Source organism: Falco punctatus, assembly GCF_963210335.1.
Source record: "Falco punctatus genome assembly, chromosome: 3".
In the NCBI taxonomy this organism is placed as follows: Eukaryota; Metazoa; Chordata; class Aves; order Falconiformes; family Falconidae; genus Falco; species Falco punctatus.
In genome coordinates this window covers 87,707,787-87,730,935 of record NC_137582.1, presented here as the reverse complement: position 1 = coordinate 87,730,935, position 23,149 = coordinate 87,707,787, and the positions used below count along the sequence as shown (strand labels likewise).

General features: G+C 39.2%; 1 protein-coding gene across 4 annotated transcripts in view; it reads left to right on the top strand.

Moving 5' to 3' along the window:
• The window catches only part of DENND3 (DENN domain containing 3), a 45,141-nt gene that overhangs the window by 5,739 nt on the left and 16,253 nt on the right, over positions 1 to 23,149 (top strand). For 2 of the 4 annotated variants that reach the window (XM_080381066.1, XM_080381068.1), the window contains exons 2-10: positions 1,513 to 1,786; positions 2,525 to 2,640; positions 3,149 to 3,279; positions 9,459 to 9,570; positions 11,171 to 11,290; positions 12,734 to 12,952; positions 15,271 to 15,392; positions 15,851 to 16,006; positions 18,759 to 18,855. In XM_080381066.1, coding sequence (XP_080237192.1) covers positions 1,513 to 1,786; positions 2,525 to 2,640; positions 3,149 to 3,279; positions 9,459 to 9,570; positions 11,171 to 11,290; positions 12,734 to 12,952; positions 15,271 to 15,392; positions 15,851 to 16,006; positions 18,759 to 18,855 — 1,347 coding nt within the window. Of the gene's footprint in view, positions 1 to 1,512; positions 1,787 to 2,524; positions 2,641 to 3,137; positions 3,280 to 9,378; positions 9,429 to 9,458; positions 9,571 to 11,170; positions 11,291 to 12,733; positions 12,953 to 15,270; positions 15,393 to 15,850; positions 16,007 to 18,758; positions 18,856 to 23,149 lie in introns of those variants that run through there. The other 2 variants (XM_080381067.1, XM_080381069.1) reach the window with 2 other exon arrangements.

The following is a 23,149-nucleotide window of genomic DNA, read 5'->3' as shown; positions in this document are numbered from 1 at the left end:
CTACTAATAAGAAAATTATCCCAGCCAAAACCAGGACAGCTTTTTAAGGTAGTTCCTGTCTTCTGAATATCCCAGTGGATACTTTCTGAAGTTTTATCTTTTCCACTCTAATCTCTTTCTAGTTCAGGCTCTGTGTTTATTAAAAGTATTTTTTCACTTGTTATTTTTATTGAAGTACTTTCTTTCAAGTATCCTAGTATAGAATATGGTGGAGCTTATGATACAGTAACAACTATATCATGAAGGTAAGTATTCCTTCGCATTTTTCCTGTGATGCTCAAATGTGAAGAAGACTACTGGTGGACTCATCTACTAGGACAAATAAGCTGAGACTTTCTGTTCCAAAACTTGGATGGAGGAAGATTGGCTTCAGTGAAACAATAGAGCTTTTTATGTCGTAGCTATTTTAAAAAGCAGGGAAATTATGAGAGAGGCCAGCATTGATTCTGAAGGAACATCTTAAATACAATACTGATGCATTCATCGTGTCTGAAGGTAAAAGCAGCATGTATGCTGCATCTGTCTTTGAATTAGTTAGCAAAAAGTTGAAAATGAAACAGCTTTTTAGCTACAGTTAGCTTGCCTTTCCTGTTTCCAAATATCCGTTGACTAAACAAGGCTTTTTTTTTTTTTTTTTAACTTGCTGTTTTGACCTTGCAGGAAGAATTAAAATAGCAGTGAAGTAATTTAAAATGCAGCTACTTGTCTTTACTATAGGGTCAAGAATACAAAAAGTGCTTGCAAGTACAAGGAAATCTCCTCTTCTGATTGCTTCCTCCACAGGTCTTTCATAGTCAAGCTGCAAGGCGTTTCAGTGCAGTAGTACTTTAAAAGCTGCCTCCTGAAGAATGTTGCAATTTTATATATGCTCTTGGGATGCCTGTTGCACTTAGTCATCAGTATACAGAGGTTTTTTCATGGCTTCATGTTGTACAGTGTCTTAAAATTGTGTTTATTGTAACAGTGATTGTAATTTTTAATTGTACTTTCTTAATTGTCTTACAAAATTAAAAGTTGTCATGTGAAACCTTATGTGTTTTCTTGGTGGTGTTTTTTTTCCTGTAGTAGTTATTCTCCCTTAATATGTCACTTTCCCTAAAAATGAACAAAGGCTTATCTAGGCAGTTCAGTTGGTTTTCTTTGTTTTCGTGTATTTGTTGCTTGGTTCTGCTTACTACCAGTATTTATTTTAAGTATAGCTTACATTTCAAAGGAGGAAATACAGTGTTAGATATTTGTTAGTTTTCTTGTGCCAAAGGTGTAATACTGATATGGTGCATTTTGAATGATGAGGAATGATTCTTTACCTACTGAAAATGCCCCGAGTATTCCCTATGGGTTAACATACATGAAGCAAGAAATTAGAAGGAAAAATCAAATATTTAGGAAGAAGAAAAAATGTAGTCTAAAGCCACAACTTAAGGGTGGAGAGAAAACAGGGCTAAAACTAGTTTAAAAAAAATATTAGGATGAGTGTCAACTTAGTGATTGTTTGTTTTGGTTTTTTTATAGGGTACACAAAGAAAACCCAAAAGTCTTCCTCCTCTTGATCCGGAAGTTCTTTCTGTATTTGTGCCACCATTTATCAGCAGAGATGATATTCAGGTGATTAATGCTGGTAATAACTCGAATAAAAGCAAACGCCGATCTTTCCGAAAGAAAAAGGAGAGACCAAAGATTGAAAACGTCAAGAGTCTCAATGGGGAGCAGAAAGCACCTGACGCTGAAGACATTGCAGTTCCAAAGGACATTGATCTTATTGGTTTGCCACAGCTATGCTTCCCAGGTACAGTAGAGTTTACGCTTTTTAATGAGAACTGTTTTAATACGTATTTGTTGACCCATAGTACAACCAATTAATTTTTTTATGATCATCTTATCTATCTCTTTCTCTTTCCCAGTATAAAAAGTGTGTCTGTGTGTGAGCAGGTCAGTGATGAAAGCAGCTGTTAACTGGAATGGGTGCGCTTACTCTGTATGGCCACATTATGTGAAACGGATCTATTAGCAGTAGTAGCTGCAACACCTGCAAGAGAAGGAAGTTGAAAGTCACTTTACCCCTTATGGGTAAATCTGAGTTAGAATGAAATGCACACTTTTAAAATCCACGCCCTCCCCGCCCCATGACCAAATACTCTTTCGCTTTTCATTTGCTGTGAAGATATACCTGAGGTAGTGACTGTTTCCTCCAGGTTTAATTGCAGAAACTTTAATATTCATGTCACTATTGCAGATCTTACAAACATCTTGAAAGGAAAAAAAAAAGGGAACAAAATCCATCTATTGTATTTTTCCACTTAAAATGAAGAATAATTACATAATATTTTTCTTCCTCAGTGATGTGCAGCCTACAGCCTTTGTAACAACCCTTGGATCAAACGGACTGTATACATGCATTTTAATCCCTTGAAATGAGACATTTCTCTTGAAATTAAGTGGAAATGTGCAGTATTTGTCATTAATTGCTTTCCAAGCAGCTGTAGTTAAATATGTAGTTAAAAAAAGGTTTCTGCCTTCATTGCAGGAGGACTTTATGTAACTTCTGAATCAAAAGAGGACCACATTCATTTCCTGGTCTTCACAGATGTCTGTGGTAACAGAACATACGGTGTTGTTGCACAGTATTACCAGCCTATGCAAGTATGTTCCTTAACTCATGCTTTTATTAAAATATATTAAAAGATACATTAAAAAAAAACGTTTTGAGAATAATTTCAGGTTTAAATTATGAAATTAGTGAACAGATACGTTTTTATGTTAGTAGGAGTACTGAACTAATCGTACTTTATACTGTTATTGTATATTAAGTACATTGGAACAGCATTGCATTGGGAGGAACTGTTATGGATTTCAGTTAAGAGTTTTGAATATTTAGGAGCAGACTTTGTCCCTTCGACTTTTTTTTTTTTTTTTTTTGTGAAGATTGTACCCTGGTTTCTTTCTGAATATCTTTTGTGCTGAAATTCTTTTTAATACGTATGTCTAGGTCTTGTGGGCTGGCATTTTTCTGGAGGGCCTAAGGGAGATAGACGTCCAAATCCCCTGGAAATTTAGAGGGAATTGGGTATCATATCTCTATGGTTCTCAAGACAATATGAGCTATAAATTAATGATTAACATAAATACATAATCTGTAGTTTTCTTGCAGGATGGCTGTATTTCGCTGGCCCGTTGGGAATCTGCGCAGACTGGGAAGGTGCCTGTCTGTTTTGTACCATTTGCTGTTTGTGTTATATCCAGATATCCATATTTTAATGTCCTCAAGGATTGTCTGTCTTGGTAAGGCTTGCTGTGCTGTGTGCTTCTGAAAGTCACTGTGCTGGTTTTAATATGTGAATTTGCATCATGTGGTCAGGATAGCTGCATAATACTAAAGCGGGTGTTAGTTCTCTGTTACACCCTCCCACACACCTCACACTACTGTATTGTGGTTCAACCCCAGCTGGCAACTAAGTACCACACAGCTTCTGGCTCACCCCTCCTCCCCACCCCCAGTGGGATGGGGAGGAACATCCCGGGAAAAAGGTAAAACTTGAGGGTTGAGGTAAGAACAATTTAATAATTGAAATAAAATAATAACATCATCATCATCATCAATTGTAATGAAAAAGAGAGAGTAAAATCCAAAGAGAAGAAAAAAACCCAAGTGCTGCACAAAACGACTGCTCACCACCCACTGACCAAGGCCCAGCCAGTCCCTGAGCACCAGTCAGCAGGCCCTGACCAACTCCCCCCGGTTAATATACCAAGCATGGCATGGAATACCTCTGGCCAGTTTGGCTGAGCTGTCCTGGCTGTGTCCCCTCCCAGTTTTTTGTGGCCCTCCAGCCTTCTTACTGGCAGGGCCTAAGAAACTGCAAAGTCTTTGACTTAGTATCAACTGTACTTAGCAACAACTGAAAACGTGCTATGTGTGTTACCAATGTTATTCTTATACTAAATCCAAAACACAGCATTGTACCAACTACTGGGAAGAAAATTGACTCTGTACCAGACAAAACCAGGACAGAGAGGAAAAGAAGAAAGGTAATGTGAATGTGACCAGACAGTAAGCACAAGTTCTAAATATCAAGGAAATTAGTAATGTTGTCTTTGTTTTCTTTGAGGTTATTGTAGAAAATACTAACTTGCAGGAAATAGATTTCGCAGATTTTGGTGGCTGGTGTTTTGTTTTTGTTTTGGTTTTTTTTTTGGAAGAGAGTTGACTATAATTTTACCACACTAGTGGAAATAACTTCAAAAGCACAAACCCCTCTTTACAGTGCACCAAATAAATGTCCTAAGAACATGAATATATGTATTGATAAGCAGTTAATGACACTTTAACTGAATAATCCAAGTCATTTGAGGGAGTATAGTGAGTACTTCCCTGTCGTAGATCTAGGAGCAAAAATCTTACGATACAGAATACTTCATGGATTAGAAACACTTAAACACTCTGCAGTGTAGGTGAGTTAAAAGATAAGTGAATCTGGGTCTGTCTTATTATTTAGTAATTTAACTTCTTTTGAGGTTGTGTGTTGCTTTAAACTGCTAAAATCCATGAACTTCCATTCTGAAGCGTATTAAAAACTCCTTGCGTTGGGGAGCCTGTCTCTGTACGCTGGACATTACTGGGTGATCTTTACTTGTGGGCCTGTGGGCCAAAGGTAGAAGAGTTTTTTTCACCAAATTCCAGTCAAGCTTTCTAGAGTCAAATTTGAAGTCAGGTGTTTTCCTTTTGCAGGTCTTTGCTGCTTATACGGAAGATGAAAGATGTTAGTGTTTTAGGTTGGAGTTTGGCAGAACAAGCTGGAAGACTCAGTGGTTGGTGTGTTGAACAGATGAGCAAGCAAGGGTGTGCTTTCTGGGCACTAGCTGAGGTGCATCACTAGCCCCTAACCTGACTCCGTAACAGGATGAGACCTGAGCACTCATTTCCTCACCCCACGCACCTCTTCTTCCCAGTGCTGTGGGCTTGGAACTGTTTGGAGCACTGACTGGCTTTCCCTGGCTTTTCCATGGTTGAAGAGAGCCCTGGAGGAACAAAGCAGTGTCTCTTGGGCAATTCAGATGTTGCCATCAAAAAAACTGCGATAGCAGAAAGAGTCACTCTGGCAGCCCTTAAGTATGAGCAAACACACCACTCATGGTGTTCACCCTACCCTTGCTCTGTCATTTTCAAAGCGTTAGTGAAGGGGTTTAATGTGAGTGAGGGACTTCAACATGTTGGAAACTATGTAGGCACAGGTTAGTGTGAAATTGTGATGAGCTGTAGAAAGAATAGAAAGAAAGTGTTTGTTTCCCTTTCTCCTTTCCTGACCAGGTCACTTTTCCCACTTCTTATGTTTAAGCCAGTTGCATCAGTTGTTGGTATTGCAGGAGCTGATTCGTTGCTGTCTTTTTATAGCCTCAAATCTCAAACACTAATCTGCGTATGTAGCTCTTACAGCTGTATACCTGAGCTGTGGTGCTCTGCTGTTTATATCCAGTCTTTGTAACAGGACTCATGCTTTTATGCTGTCAATTCAGTCTGTATGAGGGCTCACTGCAGATGAGCTTTCCACCTGGTGGGAAATAGGGTAGATTCAGCTTTACCGTTATGGTGTTCGTCAGTGGTTTATATGGTATATCCATAAATGAGTAATTGCCTCTCTAAAGTGAGACAACTCTGAGCTGGGAGAAGCAGTCAATTTGCAAATGGATCTTTTAGAGCCCACTGAGGGAGAAGTGGGACAACATTTAAGAGAACCATGGAAAATTCCAGAGGTTACAAAGCTGTTTCTAGATCTCATGTTTGTTTAGAGCAGACAGGAACCAGGTGGAGTTAACTCTCTAGAGATGCAAGCTTTGCCTCTGGTGGGTATTTTAAACATCATAATTAAACATCTCTGGGTTGATCATATGTAGTAGGGTTTTGCAGCTATTGAAAGCATTAATGTCCAAGCTAACTACTATGGATGGCTTTCCCCTTTAAGCTGAATCTGTGCTGGTTTCAAAGGAGAGTTCAGATTTATCAGTAACCTGCCATCTAAGCTTTAAGTGTTTTGTAGATATGTGAATAATTATAGAGGAGTTTTCAGCAGGACAGTAGCCTTCCACGTTAGTACTCTATGTTGTCCTGGGCATTTAACAGGGGAGTTTGTCATATACCTGCACAGCTTTTCTCTTTCCTTTTTGCTGCTGCATCTGAATGTGAGGTGCAAGTCTGTGTAACTGGCGGGAGAGGGGGAATGCAAGTGACAAAGCTGTATTTGATGCTGGTGTTTCCCATTGCACTGGAAACTCAACTGATTAGGTTTCCATTATATTTTCCTCTGGATTTTTTTTTTTTTTTTTAATATCATAATCACCACATATTTTCCTTGATACTATTTGATAGATAATTTCAGGATGTCTGCCCTTACATTTTTTTGCATTTTTTTGGAAAAGATACTTTGCTGTGCTAGAGTATACTTGAGTGGGAGGAAAGGAAGGGGTGGAGAGGTACTGTTTTTCCTTGTTTTGATTGAGTCACTGAAATTTTTCCGTATGGCATGAAACAGCTGCTGGGATGTATGGCCGTTCTGAATGTGATATAAGCAATTACAGTAAAGACAACTATGATGTATTTCAGTGTAGTGCCCTGTACAGCTGGGGATGTTTCAGCTTTTTGTAACATTACAAAACATTGATGTTGTTTTCCTGTAAACCAGAAAGGGAGTTATTGTCATTTTGGATGCCTTAACTGTAATCAGGTGGCCAAATAGTTAAAAATCTAATTAAATGTTTTTGTTGACTGAGTGTACTCAAGTAGTAGTTCCTATATACTTAAATAATAATGTGTTCAACAGTGCACTTCTATCCTTGGTATACTTCAGTGGTGTTTTGCAGGGTGCTTCAACATTAATTGTTCTGCAAGTCTGGGGATTTGAAAACACTTGCTGGTGGACCTCATACCACTTATTTCTAGTGTGTAGCCCTTTCCTCATGAGAACTGGCTGAAGAACACTAATTGTCATTGCTACTGACATGTTGAAGTAGCTTCTAAAGGGGTTCTGCTTTCATTCAGGATCTTTGTGCAGCAACAGATTTCATTCTCCTCCAGAATTCTTCTATGCCTATCTTCTTCTTTCCAGGACCTGCAGTGCACAGGATTGCTTATAGGTGGGGTGGTACTTGTTCTCATTCAGAACAGTCCTTAAAGGTATCTTATAATCTTAAACATTCTTGGATAAAAATCCATGTTCCTAAATTTTTTTCAGATGGCATAGTAAAAGTCATAACTGAAAACTGAGGTTAAACTGACATGCAAAGGCAACATTCAACTATAAATCCTTGTAGGTGCTTTGAACTGCAAGAACTTGCAGACTTTCAACATAGAATAGGAAGACCTTCATTATTGTACAATTAATTTTTAAAATATTACTATTATACAGTGCTTTCAAATCTGGAACAATTTGAATGGAGTGTGTCTGCCTTTCTCCAAAGCAAGCAGATGTGCATCCAGAGTGTTTCACAACACTGTGACTGTTGGATTATTCTACATTATTTGAAAAGGTTCAATTTTAAATTGAGAGGTTTTGGCACTTTGCACAGGTAGTTTTACCTCAATCTGTAACACTGCGTGAAAAGTGAAATATTCCTGGCAGTAATCCCCTTCTGGATGAACTCCCATCTTGGATGGATGAATAGGCTCCATTCAAACAGTAAATCTTCCAACCTGTGTATTAGTCCTTTCAGCTGCCTTGAGGAAAGGTGGAACTGTGGAAATAGCTTACAGCACTGCGGTCGTACAAAGGACCTATTCTTAGATGTTCTTGCTTTCTGAAATATCTGTCTGTGGACAGTTAATAGAGGTAATGGAAGGTTCATAAACTCCTTAGCTCTCCACTTTAATGTTTTAGAGATTACTTCATTTATTTCAGCAGACGTTTGCAGTGCAGACCTGTCAACTGCTATTATGTTGCATTAATGGACACAGTGTACTGACTAGGGAGCACTTACATTCTTCTCTGTACATCGGCTGCTTTTTCAGTGTCAGAGTCAGGTTGTTTCTGTTGTTAACATTGACTGGATGTGTTGATATGTGCTTTATGTCTAAAAAAAACCCCAACCAACCAGAAAAGAAAAAAAACCCCAACCATGCTACCTATGCTCTTGGGCCGCACCTAGGGCATTACAAAGTGTGACAGCGTATTTGTTTAAATTGATGGCTCTGCTATCAGTTTTTTCTTTGGTAATTCTCAATTTTCCTTCTTCATCTGCACCCCTGAATAGCTGATTGGCTTTTTGGGGATATGTGTAACAGCCTAGTACTCAGCCCAGGGCAGTTTCCAAATGTGAATTTGTGAATTTAAATGTCTCTTTAATATTGATTAAAAGCTCAGTACTATATGGCAGAATATTTTTATTCTGGAATCTAAGTGCCATACACAAATACAATGTCCTGAATTCTAATATACCTCTTGACCTACTCGGCTGCTTTCTAGACCACTTTATTCCTGAAGAGCAAGTATTCTTCTGCATGAAACCAGTAAAACCAAACTGAAACAAAACTGCAAGGGAGAATATAACCATTTTAAGTTCCTAGTTTCTGTATATATAGACTTGCAGGCTTAAATTTCTGATTTTGTAAAGGTTTGGGGTTTTTTGGGTTTAGGTGTGGTTTTTGGGGGTTGATTGATTGGGGTTTTTTTTGCTATAAATATATATTCAATCTTGAATAAAATGCCCTTTCTGACTACAAACTTGTTAATTGTTACATTTCAGAAATGCAGTTAGACTTAATGGTTTGCAGTCTTAATAATGTGTATGTTTAAATGTTCATGAATTGATCTGGTAATAACATAAGCTGCATGACCTTTGTGGCTTTGACACAGCCAGGGTAATGGTAATACAGTTCTAAAATAGAAACATTTGGCAGGTTTGCATAACTGTATTTGTTCTTTTACAGTTAGGAACAATAGCAAAGAGCAGTGTTCCTGCAGGCTTAGGCTTTACGCTAGATATGGTTCTTGCTTCACATTCCTCTGCAGTTAAGCCCATGTCTACAACCTCTCTTTTTCTCTGATGCTATTTTCCATCCCAGACCTGATGTCTGGTGCTTGGAATGAGAGAAACGCCATGGCACTGTGTTGCAGCTGTGGGTGTTTTGTTCCTCAAGCAATCTTTAAGACACATTGCTTTAGCTGTGTCTTGCCTCTCCATTTTCTTTGTCATCATGAGACCCAGTGTACTATCTGCATCCCCTGATATATATGATGCAGCAGTATTTTATGCATGCAAGTAAAACCCCTGCTTCTGACATAGCAGCATCATTAAAATTAAATGGAGCCACTAAAGTATCTAATAAATTAGAAATTAATTAGCTGCAGTAATAGCTTCATTGCTTGTAATTTATTATTATTTTTTTTTTAGTTCTAGGTTATCAGCAGAAAGGCACATTTTCTGTTCGCATATTACTGTTTGTAAGTAATTTTTCTATAATTTAATTTCAGCCTACTAGTGCAATTGCAACCTTTCAAGGATTTAGATGTTGAGGAGCACCTAAAAGAATTTGCAGCAAAGTTATTTTTGATACCCAGCCCGCCACCAGGACCACTCCACTTGGTAATCACTGATGCTGAATGTCATAATTAATTTAACATTATGTTTTATAAAGCGCTAAGATGTTGTTTTCTATAAATTGGGAGCTTTCTTCACTCTCAGGTCAGAGGTTGTACTTGCTGATATAAAATTGATCTCATTACCCGTGCTTTGAAAATAAGGCTGTGCATTATTAGTACGTAAAATAACAGGGTAATCAAGGTGCAGGCTTGAGCACTGGCATACCAGTTGGTCGTGCTGCTTAATTTTTAGTACTCTTCAGGGGAGGATTTGGCTCATGCCAACTATTTACTGTTTGAGATGATGCCTAGATAGGTCTGGGACAGTGTAATCTAGCTTGTGATTTCTAGAAGGTCAGCCCACATAATCTTTACTACAGGTGGTTGGAAGTTCCAGTCTGTAACTACTGTAGAAGAATGGAAGCTTGCCTTTCACCTGGACAGTATGGCATTACCATGTCATTGAATACACATGTATGAACTCCAGTAAATCATGTAACTATTTAGTCCACCAAAGTGTGGGAATTCCCTATCTCGTGTCTGATATCAACACACGCTGCCTGATGCGGATGCTTATGGCTATCATCCGGATGGTGTGATGGGTGGACATGCAGCTGTGAGACTGAGTAGTGCAGTCCCTGTGAGAGAGAAGGCGCCAAAGAAATCAGTTGCTTGGAACAACACGTACAGCTGTGGACTTGTTCTTTTTTTGTGTGTGAGTGACTCTAGAGAAGCAGAACAGTGTGGAGTGGATTAAATGTTCTGGTGAGTGAATTAAATGTTCTGGATTGGCTGCTGCCTGGATAAGACCTAGCTGAAAGGAGAAACTCACATAAACATTTGTATTCAGTGTAGAAGCTGAGATGTGTGGGCTGTGTTTGCTTCTTTATAACCCTTCCCAAGTCCAGCTAGATGTTATCTGAAGCAGTGATTTCAGCACACTCTCTCTTTTGACCTCTGAAATGGCTTCTAGGGAAGCAGTGCTTTGGCCATGGATTTCTTAGATGCTTTCCTTGGCCCTTGGGATGAGGGGTTAGGAGCAGGATTAAAAATAGCATAGATGGAAAATTGTCTGAATGATTGGCTAAACCAGCTGTGACATGCTGAACTATCCAGCACGTGCAGGATCTGGCCTCCAGAGATTTGAGCTAGAATATGTGAAACTTTGAAAGAGCACATTCATTTTGGCTTATTCTATCTTTTTAACATGAGCACCTATGCTCAGCTATTTTTTCTATTTTCTGTATGAATTTTATCAATGCTTTTGATTTCCCAGTTATATCTACAACTATAAATTCCATTATTTTATTATCCTTATAACAAAGCAAGTTTAATTCTGTTAAAAGAATATATATATACACGCACACACACTTCCAAGGTTTTACTGGTTAAACAACCTATGAGAGTGAAATGAGATAGTCCATGTTAATCTTTCAAACTAGTTATTATGGCTTTCTATTTCAGTTTTCTGCGGTCTGTAAATATCTATTGTCTTGGTCTTAATTAATATTAATATTTTGTAAGTTGGAACTAAAATCCCAAACTATACATGCTGTGGGACCATTTTCATTAAGAACTAAATGGGAAAACATCTGTTATTACAGGTATTTAATATGAAACCACTTCAAATAATAATTCCTTCACGAGAGGATCCAGACAGTCCAATTATTGATTTGGATCTTCATCTTCCATTGCTGTGTTTCAAGCCAAAGCAGGTGCTGCAGGTAAAACTAACTGATACTTTAAAATGTGTTAGACATTGACAGTACTGGTAATTTGTGATTTAGAAAAAGTAAAAGCGTTTAGTTACCCAAAAAACATTATAAACCCAGGAATTCAAAGTAGTGATAATTCTACATATTAGACATATGGCACAATAAAGTATATTTCTTAGTAAGATATTTTGTTGTTTATAGACCAGATTAGATCAAGGTATGCTGGATTTTTCTCCTGTGGTTTAGCAATAGGTACTAAATTTCTTAAGAGTAAGTTTTAAAACATAAATTCCCAAGCCGATTGGCAGATTTTGAGTTCTCATTTCTTGCATTTCTACAAGATTTATAAGAACCTTCTTAATGTGTAAGAAAAGGACCTGTAGGATGGATTGGTAACAATTGGCACTCATACAAATAAAGTGTAAATGATGTAGAAAGAAGTGTGTATATATGTGTATATATATATATATAAAGAAGAATAAAAACAAGCTATTTGCAAATAATTTTTTCAGTGCTTCATAGAATCTTACAGTAATTTCAGCTTGGAGTGTCCTTTGTAGGTTTCCTGACCCAATTCCCCGCTCAAAGGCCACCTGTGAAGTTAGGTTGCTCAAGGTCATCAGTATTATTGGTGCCACTTCCTCTAAAAAGAGCAGGCTGGAGGTCTATTTCCAGGGATGATTGCAAACTTCCTTAATCCTGAGAGTAGGCAGACTGGTTTATTTTTTAGGATTCTGCCCACATGTGCACGTTATGAATAAAACTTATCTCAAATCCTAAATGGTCTTCTGCAGCTGGTGCATCTTGAGCTTTATGAATTTTACATTGGCACCATTGTGAGATGTCGTCTGTGTGCCGTTACTCTTGGCTTGACTTCATCCCACCTAACTTGAGGCATCTGGTGCTTAGATGCCACTGGATCCCTTTCTGTAAGTGGAAAAGGGTGGACATCTCCAGGTAGCTTCCTGAATTGCTCTGTGAAAGCACTGCTCCCTAGTGGCACTATAAGGAACCTCGACCAGCTGTCATCTGGAATAGATGTTTGGCTGAGATGTCTGAAACGTAAATGGCCTTTGTGTTCACCATCAAAGACAGGTTTGCTTACAGTCTTCATCTGGGTACTTTTTAATTGACATTTTATGGTCTAATACTGCGAAAGAAATGCGACAGGTCTGAGTAATTCCAGCTAGATCCTAGCCTTGTTGACATTGGTGGCAAAAGTCTTATTAACTTCCACTGTCACTTCACCACCTCTCCTTTTCTGTTTTCTCCTCCTCTTAGTTTTGTAAGAATCCTTAAGTGGACATTATTTCAGTTTGTAAATATGTAAGGTAGCTATTAAAAAAACAGAACTTGTGAGGCTGAGTTTCACAAGCAGATGAAATATTTGTGCATATCTAGTATGTTCTAGATACAACTCTTTGTAAACATTTAGCATTTTGTTTTTTCCAGATTATGACCTGTATTTTGACTGAGCGGAAAATAGTTTTCTTCTCTTCAGATTGGGCTCTGTTGACGCTCGTTGCTGAATGCTTTATGTTGTACCTTCATCCTCTTCAGTGGCAGCACACTTTTGTGCCTATTCTGTCTCGTCAAATGCTGGATTTTGTAATGGCCCCAACATCTTTTCTTATGGGATGTCATATTGATCATTTTGAGGAAGTTAGCACGGTAGGTTTTAGACTATTACCACTCTTGCTGTTCACTATCCCCTTCTTTCAGATGTATGCAGAAACTGGCTTTAGCGTGGCTTTAGGTGTATGAGAAGGAAAAAAAGTAAAAGTAATGGAGCCATACTGATGTGACCACTGGCTTATTGGAAAAAGCTTATTGTATCCCTTACCTTTCTTTTCTTTGCAGGATAATATAAAGATTTTTGTGAGTTCAAGTTTCATTTGGGCAAAAATTCTCCTTACATGTCATTTGTGTAGTATACATAGTTTTCCCTCAGGTTGGTGAAGTTATTTTTTGCTCAGTCTCGTGTGGGATGAATTAGGTGCCTTTTCCAGGCATCTGGGTTAAGAATTGAGCATGCACTTGAAAATACTCTAATGATGCTGCTGTTCCCCATAGTGGAGTTAATTATTTAATAAAATAAGAAAGAAAAAGCAATGTAAAGAATATAATCTCACAACTTTTCTGATTTTTTTTCTTGTCTTTTTTTCAGAATATAATTTAATGAAGTCTCTTTCAGTGGGTAACATTATCTTGGTTACCCAAAAAGATTTCAGAAGAACTCAACTTCATAGTAGAGGGCTGATGTGAATCTACTTTTTTGAGGATTTCACATAAGGTTTCTGTGGGTGTTCAAAATGGAACACAGAAAAATTATGTTAATTTTTATTAGATTTATCTATCTGATTATAAGCCAAAGTGACACTGGTCCACCTAGACAAGTCCAAAATAAAAAAAAGTTAAAATGAAGGAGATAAATATTTTAGTTAGTAGTAAGATGTCACTATTAGAAATAAGTACAGATTAGAGAACACATTTTTCTTTGATGTAATTGGAAAGATTTTATGTTTACTTTTATATACACTGTGTTGCAGACTGATCTTTAAGGTTATTAAAATTGCAAACTGAGGGATAAGCATGGGCTTTACCTCTGTGTGACTTTTTGTGCATTAGCCTGTGTTTCTGTGTTTTGGACTGATACATAAACCCTCCCTCTCTCTATCATCCCATGGGGTAAATACAAGAGTAAATGCTCCAAGTGGAGCCTCATCTATGAGCCACAGTCTCTCCAAGAGTATACCTGCTGTGGCATAGACTTATCTACAGCCATAGTCGCTTTGAGGTGCACCTGTTCAAGCGTGGCCTTATCCATGGGCCACAATGCCTTCAGAGACAGACCTGCTCCAGCGTGGCCTTACCCACAGCCGCAGTGCCTTCAGAGGTAGACTTGCTCCAACATGGCCTTACCCCTGGCTGCAGTCCGTCCAGGGGTGTACCTGCTCTATTGTGGGCTTATCCATGGCCATGCAGTTTGAGGTGGCCCATCATGTCCTCCCACACAGCCACTGGTGCTTTAAGGTGTACCTGTTGCAGCAGGGACTTATCCACAGCCACAGATGCTTTGAGGTGTACCTTTTCCAGTGTGAACTTATCCTTGGGCCACAGTCCCTTCAGAGGCATACCTGCTGCAGCACAGGCATGACCATGGCCGCAAACACCCTGAGAGACACCTGCTTGGGCATGGGCTTATTCATGGCCAGAGATGTTTTGGGGTGTCCTGCTCCTGCATAGACTCATCCGCAGGTCTCAGTCCCTTCGACTCGAGCTCACACTGGATTTCCAGCCTGTCCAGTACAGCAGCACAGAAACAGCAGCAATGCCCTGGCCATCTGCCAGCCCCGGCGCATCGCCATTGATGTTATCAGAGTGTTTCCGGGCACAGCACAGTAAGATGACAAGCAGTGCAGCGGTACAGCAAGCAATGAAAGTGAAAAGCAGCCACTAACGAGCTCTAGACTTAAGTATACAGTAAGGCAAGCAAGCCCCATGGCAAGCACAGGAGCCTGCTGATTAATAGCTAAACAGCAATAACAGCTATAAATTCAATCCAGTACACTTGAATCGAATCTGGCATTACCTCAACCCCTTCGTGCCTCGTGTTTGGTGACAAAAAGGACTGCCACAAAGCTTTCTGGGAGCCTCTTTGTGTACATATATATGGTTCTGTGCATATCCTCATAATGTATAGCTTTTCCAGGATGGGCTTAGAGATCCAGTATTGATTTAATACTGCATGAAGATCATATTGGGTTAGTAAATGTTTATGTACTGAGATTAATGTCTATTAATGACATTTATCTTTCTTGAAAGTAATTGTTTAGTTATCCATTTTAGTTTGGGAAAGAAGTCAAACCTCTGGTTTACCTCCTTGCTCAAATAATTCATTGTCTGAGGATTAAAGAAAAGAGAACAAATGTCTTTTAAAAAAAAAAAAAAAGTATATTTACAGTCATTCTATTTTCTTTTGTTAAAAGGAAACCGAAGATTTAATTCTAATTAATATAGATAATGGAGATATTACACATTCAAAAGTGGCTGAAGAGGAACCTGAAATTCCAGATGTTCCAGCACAAGCAGCAGAAGCTTTCATAAAAAGGTGAAAAGATTTTGAAGTTGTGTTTATCTTAGTGCATAAATCATGCTTGACATTCTTTCTTTTACTTTGTATTATTTATGATTACACTCTTTCATTCATATAAACCCCACTTTGTTTGATAAGGGAAAATTGGAAATTTCAATTGATGGATTATACAGGTAACTGTAAGCAATAATAATCATAACCAAATTATTTTGCCACACCTGGAATTACTGTTTCTTTTTTTCTTACTGATTATTTTCTGAACTTTACTGTTCTCTACAAAGAAGACTGAGTGCACTGTGGTTTACATGTGCTAGTAGGACTTCCAGGAATCTTGTTAGCTTGTCAACACTTGCAAATCAATCTGGCACTTTCTCTGGCTGTAAGATGTGTGAGGCCTAAATGACTCTTTTTAAAAGGTATGAAAAAAATTGTTGGTGTTGGGATGTAACTTGGTAATTTTCTTCTCTCTGTAGAGTGGAGAGTCTTCAGCTGCATTATGATTTAGAGCTCTGCCATCAGCGAGCCAGCACAGATCTTGGTGAACTCCAAATGCGTAGAAGGGCTTGGCAACAGAAACTGAATACAGAAGTTCAGCAAACAACTTTGCAGTTAATTGTTAATATCTTCAGGTGGGTGGATATAGTATTTTTTATTATAAGAGCACATGGTACTGGTTAAGATACTTTCACTGTCACTGAAAATTTTCTTGTTTTGTCTTTCTGTATAGATATTTTATAAATCTTTTAAGTTTTGTGAGGGAATATGAGAAGAACATCCTGCTAACTTGCTGGAATATCAATAATTAAAGTATTTGGGTGCATATACATTGCTAGGACATCTTAGATAAAATTGTTCTAATTTTGAAATTGTATGTCTTTTGTATGAAGATTCTGGGAAGAGAAGCGCAGTCTTCGTTTTGTAATTAGGAGGCGTTTAAGGCCCAGTAGAGGTATCAATTTGTAAATGGACACAATCTTGGTCACTTTGTTAGAGGAAAATTAATTCGAGCCAGACCAGGGTAGAAGAGCTGAAAGCAGAATCGGGAGTTCGAAGCACCTGAGTGTGTTTTGGCTAACTAAACAAATGCTGAGAAAGGATAAAATATCTGGAGAATGCAACCACATGGGAATGAAGGAAGGAGAGGAGCAGTTTAAGCTCAAGGACACAGTCATGGCACAAGAAATGATTTTTTTAACAATGATGTGGAGTAGGGTTTGGGTTGTTTTTTTCTCCTCTAGAAAAAGATTCAGCTATGCTAGTTTTCCTTGTTCTTAATCTAATGTAATGTGTTGATACCCATAGTTGCTTTATCTTACCTGTCAGGGTACTGGTTGTAAATTCTGCTACTATTTGCTTGTATATGGGGAGAGAATGGAAGTGTGGTAGGAGATTTGTACAAAAAAAAAGTGTGGAAAATGGGCAGCTGGTTTGCACATGCTTCATTTCTTTTTGCATAGATACTAACATACTCAACCATGAAAGTGAAACTGCCTACCTGGTACTTCTAAAGAAATACAGACAGAGGTCAGCAAATAGCTGTGCACATGGCCATGCCCAGCTATTTCTTCCTGCCTTTTGTTGGAGATGGTGCTCCCCACTGGATCAGCTACTCAATGACTCACACGAATGCTCCCTAACACTTTCAGTCAGAAGATGCTGGGTTATTTTATATAGTCCAAATACCAGGTCTCTGATAACCTGCTTGCTTTCGTTGGATCAGCTTAGGGACCATACATACAAGTGGCTGGGCCCTCCAGGAGGACAATAGCTGCTGGGTGTGGAATATAGAGCAGACTTTACAGCAAGCTGGATATGGAAACTGAAATGCATTTACAACCTGTTGTGCTACCACAGTGGGATCTGGTGGATTTCAGTGTTTGGAAACAATATGGTCCAGATAAAGATGAGGAGAAAGGCGTTTTGCTGCTGACAGCTTGAGCTCTTTAATGCACTAAATGCTTGGCTACAAAAAATGAACAGGTGTTTTGCTGTCTAAGAGACAATATGTTTTGCAAAGGGATTGATTCTTCACTTGCTTTCATTCTCCTTTCCTTCAAACTTACGTTCTCTGTTCTTTTTTTTCAGCCTTGTTTCTTCTATCTTCTAATGCTATAACTACCAGTGTCCAGGAGTGAAGGGAAGTAAATCTCCGATGCAATTGTTCTGCCAGTTGTTACTGTCTTCAGTGAAGCACTGTAGTATTTTTGTGTCTGTGTAGGTTCCCCGTTTAAAGCAAACAATGCTAAATTATGTAGAATTATATAGAACTATGTACTTCTACTAATGATTGTTTTTCTGAACCCATACGGCTTGGTAAACTGTTATGCACTTTTATCACTGATCTGTGAAAGACAAGCGATGTATGTTCTCTGCATGGGTATAAGATTCCCCTTTTGTGCTTACATTCAGATTTTAGCTTACCAATTTATTTTCTTCATTCATGTTTTTTCATGGGAATTTCTTATTCATCAATACCCAGCATGAGTGGATGAAATAAGATGTAACAATAAGAGCCCTGATTTAACCACTTGCACATACCTGTTAAATAACTTGGATTTCTTACTCACAGACTGCAGTTTGGAGAACAGTTTTTTTTTCTGAAAAACTCCCACTTTCTGCTTCTGAAACAGCTTTTTCTGGCTCACCTTTAGGGCACGGAAGTTACTATTGATGTCTGGTTTTCCAGGGATAGCACAGGACCTCTGCTGCCTGCTGTGACCATGCATATAGTAAAATACGCATCAATTCTTTACCTTGCTTTCTCTTTCTGTCAGCGGTTTGGTGTCTTTAGTTTAACACAATTGCTAGTTACTGCTGGCTTTATAAGCCATGTTTGAGAGTGCAACAAAAAATTATGTAATCTGTAATATTTCGTGTGTGTGTTACAGATGAAATGTAATAAGGCAGTGTTGAGGTCAGATGACAGCTTCCAAATGGCCTATGCAGATAGTTACACTTGTCTTTTTAGTGCTCCAGATGGGTTGTATGTGATTCAGGAGCTGTGTATGTAAATGTAATTCCAGGATTGGAGCCTAAATCATAAATATAGATTTAATAAATATAGAGCCTAAATATATAGATTCTCCTCTGTGGTTTCCTAAACCTAAGACTCTAAAGTGAATCTGCTGATTTGAAATGACAGTGGCAGCAGGTAGCCTGCCCTACTACTTAGAAGAGTTTACGTTCTTTGTCTATGATTCAGTAACTCAGACTTTTTCATTAAAACTGAGATTGCCTTCTGATACTGCAGCATATTTCTAATCTGCCTTCTGATGCTGCAGCATATTTCTGGTAGTACCAGTGGGCTGCTGCAACTGCAAAAGTGCAGCTTGCTTACAAATCTGCAAGTATATTTATCTATGTATTTATTTTTTTCGCCAGGGAGGTAAAAGACCATCTAAATTATGAACACAGAGTGTTCAACAGTGAAGAATTTCTGAAAACAAGGGCAACTGGAGACCAGCCATTTTACAAAAAGGTAAAATCAGTGTTAAATACATTGTGATTCTCTGTTATTAATTTTAGGATTAATGTCAAATATTAATGAAATGGTCACAGTTTGGTCTGTGTGGTGGTGTTGAACCACCCACTTTCATGGAATGCTTTACCAAATTTATTTTATTTGCTATAAACAGATAAAATAGTTGACAGTATTTTGGAGAGCAATGTACTGTGTAGTTCCAGAGCAAATTAAATGTAATTCCACGGGGGTGAGATTAACCTATGGCAGGTGGTCAGTAAAGCTATATCTAAACTGTATTCTAAGTGCAGGCACTTGTCCAGACTTTTTGGACCAAAGCCCATATGTAGACATGACTTTTCAGCAAGCCTGTGAGCACAGCAGAAGGGAGCTTCAATGACACAAATTGAAGTACCTGCTTTATCTGAATCCTGAGCAACAGGGCATGGAGTTAACGATGCCTGTTTGGCACCAGGCCATGAGCGTGTTGCCCACAACGAGTCACGGTGAATGCATGATGCCGACTGTGAGTGCGTTAAGTGGGCACTGGTGTCCTTAGGGCCTGCAGTGTGACATGGCATGTGGGATGTCGGTTGATTTAGCTTACATGTATTTTACCAAGTAGTATAACTGTAAGTGCTGGTGAAGCCTGTGAAGTAATACTCAAATAGTGTATAGCCTCAGGCCAGGCCCAGTAGTGCCAGAGGCTAAGAGACAACCTGAAATCTCCACTTAGTTGTTGGGTTTTTTTTAGCCCTCCTGTTAATTCAGCTGATTAGATACTTATCTGAGTTTGAAAACCTGTAGGGGGGTGGAATTTTTCCATTTAAGCCCTGAGTCCCTTTTGTACTTGCACTGATCAGCTTGATCCTTCGTTAGCATCAGCTCAATCAGCTGAAGGTCCAAAATGACTCCGTTTTCACCCAGTGTATACAGCGAACCAGCTTTTTATGGAGGATGCAGGTCTGTTATCCCATGGAGCACAGGTGGTACCGGTGCCTGAATCTGCCCTTTTCTGTAATGGCTTTGTATATCATGAGGCAATGGAGTGGATTTAATTTCTCACCGAAAGGAGGATGTCTTTGCCACCAGGCTGTAGAATTTGGAGCAGTTCTCCATGCCACTGACCATCAAAGGTTGGAGTTACTTTGGGTAAGAAGGAAGGAGAAAGGAAGGGGGAATAGAAGGAAAGGAGCAGTGAAAGAAAGAGACTGAGAGTGCACGGGTTCCTGTGAGACTATCTTGCAGTGTTAGGGTACTCTGCCCAGAAGTGGGAAGGTTGAGAGTTTCATCCTTGCAGTTGAGACAGTTATTTTACATTAAACTGTTTACACCTGATTAAATTAGTATTTGCCTTCAAAGAACTAAACTGTTGTATATGTGAGAAACAGAATTTACGTGTTTTAAGCATTTGTATCTACCCACATAGTGTTCTAGGAGAATTTGGTCTTGACATAGCAAGCCAAAATCCAAAGTTATAAACTCCTGTGATTATTTTTTTTTTTTGGTGTTGTGACTATTAACCAAATAAAAGGTTTGCCTTAGTTAAAAAAAGTAATAGTTGTTTGGAAGAGTGTTACCTTGAACTGGGAGTGTCTATGGTTGACACCTAATTTCTGAAGGGATGTGAGACATCTTTCTTGGCTTCTTGCACCCTTTGATGCAACTTACATAGTAGTTTTTAACAGATGCTTTATTAAGTAGCTTCTTATTCTAACCAGCTGTAAGACATGTTGTGCTGTTAGTTAAGCTTCTCAAAAGTAAAATATTATGGAATATGTCCCCACTTTTTTTGGTGATACTATAGCTTGTTTAACAAACCTGTGGGTCAAAGCAAAGGTTTAACAAGGAGTGTAAGAAAGTGCATCTACCATCTTACATTTGCTTTTAATTATGTTCCATGTGTGCATATGAAAGTTCCAGAGGTTTTCTTTGCCACTAGAATTTGGCAGTTAACTCTCTGGAGTAACTGTTTTATACCTGGCGAAAAGAACTGTTCACTAAGGTCAACAGGCTGTGGTTGATAACACCTTCTTAGTTTCCTGTTTTGTTTTGTACTTCAAACATATGGTAAGAAAAGTTTCTGATCATCTGTTTTAACGACATGTCAGTGTGTGAAGGAAATGATCAGAAAAGTGTCTCATTTTACTTAAGTGGTAGTTGTCAAACTTGGCAGAATATCTGGCAATTCAAAGATAAACTGATGAATCCTAAATAAGAAATAATGTTTGTTGGATAAAGCTTCTAACACTAGCAAATATTCTTAAAAACAAACAAAAAGAAAAAGTTAAAAAGAACCTATTAATATGCCATCAGGAGAGAAGCTAATCAGAAATGTTCTGACCAGGATTGCAAATGAATAGAAATAATTAAAGTATTTTCAGTAGCAGTTTCTGAGACTTAAAATGAAACAGTGGCAGTTCTATGAATTGAAATTTAAAAATAATTTAAAATTCAGATGTGCATATTTAAGAAGAGCTTTAAGCAGTTGACTCGCTTCAGTAGTAAATAACTAGGGGCAGGTTTGCCTTCAAGTAAATCTTAGAAGATAACACGGTATGGGATAGTTACTAATAGTATCTAGAATTATATAAAGAGAACTCCAAAAAAGCGTTAGACTCTGCCAGTTCCTGCAGCTTGTCATCTCCTACACACACAATTGCCAACAAAATACGCCATCTACTGGCGAAATATGTAAAAGCAGGTACTGTTCAGCATCTTCATGGGTGACATGAGCACAGGGGTTGAGTGCACCCTCAGCAAGTTTGCTGATGACACCAGGCTGTGTGGTGCAGCTCACATGCTGGAGGGCAGGGATGCCATCCAGAGGGACCTTGACAGACTCAAGAGGTGGGCTCGTGTGAACCTCATCAGGTTCAACAAGGCCAAGTGCAAAGTCCAGCATATGGGTCAGGGCAATCCTAAGCACGGATACAGGCTGGGAGGAGAATAAATTGAGAGCAGCCCTGAGGAAATGTAGAGGAATTATAGAGGAATGAAGCTGGATTAATTAACATTGATAATATGCAGCTGTGGGCTGGTTTCAGGGGTGGAGGGTTAGTTGATATGGATAACATGCAGCTGTGGCTGGTTCTGTTAAGTAGTTAAATAGCTCTAAGGACGGGATAAAGAGGAGCCCTGGGTGAAGAGAGACCTGTAAGAAGCAGAGGGAGGAAAGAGAGAGAGTGTTCTGGATATAGGAGAGACAAGGAGAGGCCCTGGGAGAAGCAGGGGGCCTGGATGAGGAGAGGCTGGCTGGAAGAGGAGCCTGGATGAAGAGAGAATCCGGACGCAGCAGAGGCAAGTAACAGGGTGGACTGGCCCAGAGGATGAAGAAACAGCATGGACAGTAGATGAACTTTTGAAACCTTGTGGTGGATTGGTGGCTGTGCCAGGGCAAGGTGTGGGAACTACTTATTGAAGTTAACCTGGTAAAAGCCAGGGATGGTAAAAGCCTTGTTGCAGCCGGCTAGTTTTGAGAGTGCTGTGACAAGGAGACAGACCTGGGAGTGCTGATGGACAAAAAGCTCAACATGACCCAGTAATGTGTTTGCAGACCAGAAAGCCAACTGTATCCTGGGCCAAATCAAAAGAAGTGTGGCCAGCAGGTTGAAGGAGGTGATTCTCCCCCTCTGCTGTGGTGAGACCCCACCTGGAGTACTGCCTGAAGGATACAGCTCTGGGGCCCTCGACACAAGAAGGACATGGACCTGTTGGAGCAAGTCCAGATGAGAGCCACAAGGATGATCAGAGGGCTGGAGCACCTCTCCTATCAAGACAGGCTGAGAGAGTTGTGGTGGTTCAGCCTGGAGAAGAGAAGGTTCTGGGGAGAGCAGCCTTCCGGTACCTAAAGGGCCTACAAAAAGCTGCAGAGGGACTTCTTACAAGGATCTGTAGTGGCAGGACAAGGAGGAGCAGCTTTAAAGTGAAATAGAGTGGATTTAGGTTAGGTATTAGGAAGAAATTCTTTACTGTGAGGTTGGTGAGACACTGGCACAGCTTGCCCAGAGAAGCTGTGGATGCGCCATCCTTGGAAGTGTTCAAGGCCAGGCTGGATGGGGCTTTGAGCAATGTGGTCTAGCAGAAGGTGTCCCTGCCTGTGACAGGGGGTTGGAACTAGATGATCTTTAAGGTCCCTTCCAACCCAAACCATTCTATGATTCTATGAAATCTTAATGTCTTTGTAGATGTTATTTTACAGGATACGTTTCAAATGGATTGATAAGGGGCATCTTGAATAAGAATAGCTTATTTGTTGGTGAAATATTTCTATTAATTTCGGAGTATCTAGGTTACTTATGAATCTTTCTCA